Source organism: Lolium perenne, chromosome 2, assembly GCF_019359855.2.
Source record: "Lolium perenne isolate Kyuss_39 chromosome 2, Kyuss_2.0, whole genome shotgun sequence".
NCBI classification, from domain to species: Eukaryota; Viridiplantae; Streptophyta; class Magnoliopsida; order Poales; family Poaceae; genus Lolium; species Lolium perenne.
This window is the reverse complement of record NC_067245.2, coordinates 71448681-71450995: the sequence shown is the minus strand read 5'-3', so window position 1 is coordinate 71450995 and position 2315 is coordinate 71448681. Positions and strand designations below refer to the sequence as shown.

General features: G+C 56.1%; 1 protein-coding gene across 1 annotated transcript; it reads left to right on the top strand.

Annotated features, from left to right (window-relative positions):
- The first annotated feature begins 644 nt into the window (after positions 1 to 644).
- Positions 645 to 2039, top strand: LOC127332910 (photosystem I chlorophyll a/b-binding protein 2, chloroplastic). Its single transcript, XM_051359241.2, has 5 exons — positions 645 to 888; positions 975 to 1012; positions 1129 to 1432; positions 1519 to 1729; positions 1806 to 2039. The coding sequence occupies exons 1-5, from the start codon at positions 698 to 700 to the stop codon at positions 1821 to 1823; spliced, it is 762 nt and encodes a 253-aa protein (XP_051215201.1). The 5' UTR covers positions 645 to 697; the 3' UTR covers positions 1824 to 2039.
- Positions 2040 to 2315: the final 276 nt, after the last annotated feature.

Here is a 2315-nt window from a genome sequence, read left to right as displayed (position 1 = left end):
CTGTACAACGTAACTTGTATCGTTTGATCATGTTCATCCCTCTCTATTGAAACACTGAGTTAACGATTCGGAGAAAAAGTCAGAACTGCTATTCGATTTTAGCTGATACTCGCGGAAATGCTATACTCCCTAGATTCCTATTTAATTAACGCGAGGGAAACAAAACTAATGAACAAATAACGTTTTGGTTAAAATCAATTAAATATTAACAGAGGTAGCACGTGTCTTGCAATGTACTCCGATGGACGGGGTTCAGAGTAAATTGGACAAAGTTTAGATTCAGTGGTTGAGTCCGTGCAAAGAACTACCTCCTGGCGTGTGCCACGTACGCATATCCTGTAATGCTAATCATCGTCATTTCTTCGTGGATATAGCTAGGCACATATCATCATGCCGATACAAGTATACCTCGCCGTGCCAAATGCAGGGCGTGTCGTCCAATGGCGTGCCTCTGCCCCGATTTTCATCAGGAGCCCCAGGATGGCCTCCACGTCAGCAGGGTCCCGGAGCGGCGGAGCCAGGGATTCGGATTCTCCCTGCCGCGTGGCACGCCGCGGCCGCGCTCGCTATCTCCTCCGGGATAAGCCAGGGCCACCCTGCGCCGCGCGGCTAGATCACCATAAACTGCCGCGCGCACCACACGCTCAATTCCACTCCCAGCACCACGCACGTCCCCCCTAGCGAGCGTACTGGTACGATGGCGCTAGTCTCCTCCTCCTCCGCTGCCACCGTCGCGGCGCTCCCCAGCAATGGGCTGGCCGTCGCACGGACCTCCTTCCTCGGCGCCGGCAAGGCCGCGTCGCGGTCGTCGTTCACCGTGCGCGCCGCGGCGCCCGAGAGGCCCATCTGGTTCCCCGGGAGCACCCCTCCCCCGTGGCTCGACGGCAGGTCGGTACTAACACATTGCGCGCAAGTCAAACATATGTGAGGATCGACTCTGACAGTGTACATCGTGTTGTCTGTTCTTGATGCAGCCTTCCCGGAGACTTCGGCTTTGACCCATGGGGTCTTGGTAAGTCCTGATCGATCTCCCATGTCCAATCCTTACTAGTGATTCACTGTTTGTTGGTGTCATCGATCGACCACGTGAACAGACTTTGATCGATTTTGTTGCGAATCCTGTTGCAGGATCGGACCCCGAGAGCTTGCGGTGGAACGTGCAGGCGGAGCTGGTGCACTGCCGGTGGGCGATGCTGGGAGCGGCGGGTATCTTCATCCCGGAGCTCCTGACCAAGATCGGCATCCTCAACACGCCGTCGTGGTACACCGCCGGCGAGCAGGAGTACTTCACCGACACCACGACGCTCTTCGTCGTGGAGCTCATCCTCATCGGCTGGGCCGAGGGCCGCCGGTGGGCAGACATCATCAAGCCCGGCTCCGTCAACACCGACCCCATCTTCCCCAACAACAAGCTCACCGGCACCGACGTCGGGTACGCGCGCGCACACGCGTCAAGCAAAACATGTTGTTCCTTGCATGTGCTATTCAACTGATGTATTTGCCTGTTGGAAATGTAAGGTACCCCGGTGGTCTGTGGTTTGACCCACTCGGCTACGGCAACGGCTCGCCGGAGAAGCTCAAGGAGCTGCGCACCAAGGAGATCAAGAATGGCCGCCTCGCCATGCTCGCCGTCATGGGCGCGTGGTTCCAGGCCGAGTACACCGGCACCGGCCCCATCGACAACCTCTTCGCCCACCTCGCCGACCCCGGCCACGCCACCATCTTCAGGGTACATATACATATACCACACACGAGCATGTCCATCGTCCAAGTCCATCTATGTGCTAACATTGGTATGATTTCAGGCATTCGCCCCCAAGTAAGGAGCACGTTGGAGTTGGGCAACTAATCCGAGGAGTGTGCTAGCTGCCACGGGGAAGAACATCGCTGGAGAAACTTGCTTTTTCGTGGGGAGTAGATTGTGATGATGGTATGTAATTGTGGAGCAATGCATGCTTGTTGGATGTGTACTTGTACTATCATGTGACCCATTGTAAAGAATGAATACTCTTTTGAAAGCTTATGTTAGTATCACCGAATCAGATTATCTCGATGCCGTGTGATGATCGTTAATAGCATCTCCACCGGCGCGCCCCATAGCGGTCCCGATAGCGATTTGGGGTCCGGTGTGGTTTTTAGGCTCGCACCGGTGCGCCCTAAACGGCGCCGGCTAATTTTCGAGCCCAACAGAATCGTCGGCATCCCCGTGTCGGCCCCTTCGCGTAGGGCACAAATCGGACGCGCCGGCGCCTTGCAGCACGTCAGAAAATGAGCGTGGGCTCCGCCGGGCAGCCAAACACATTGATTTCCCACCT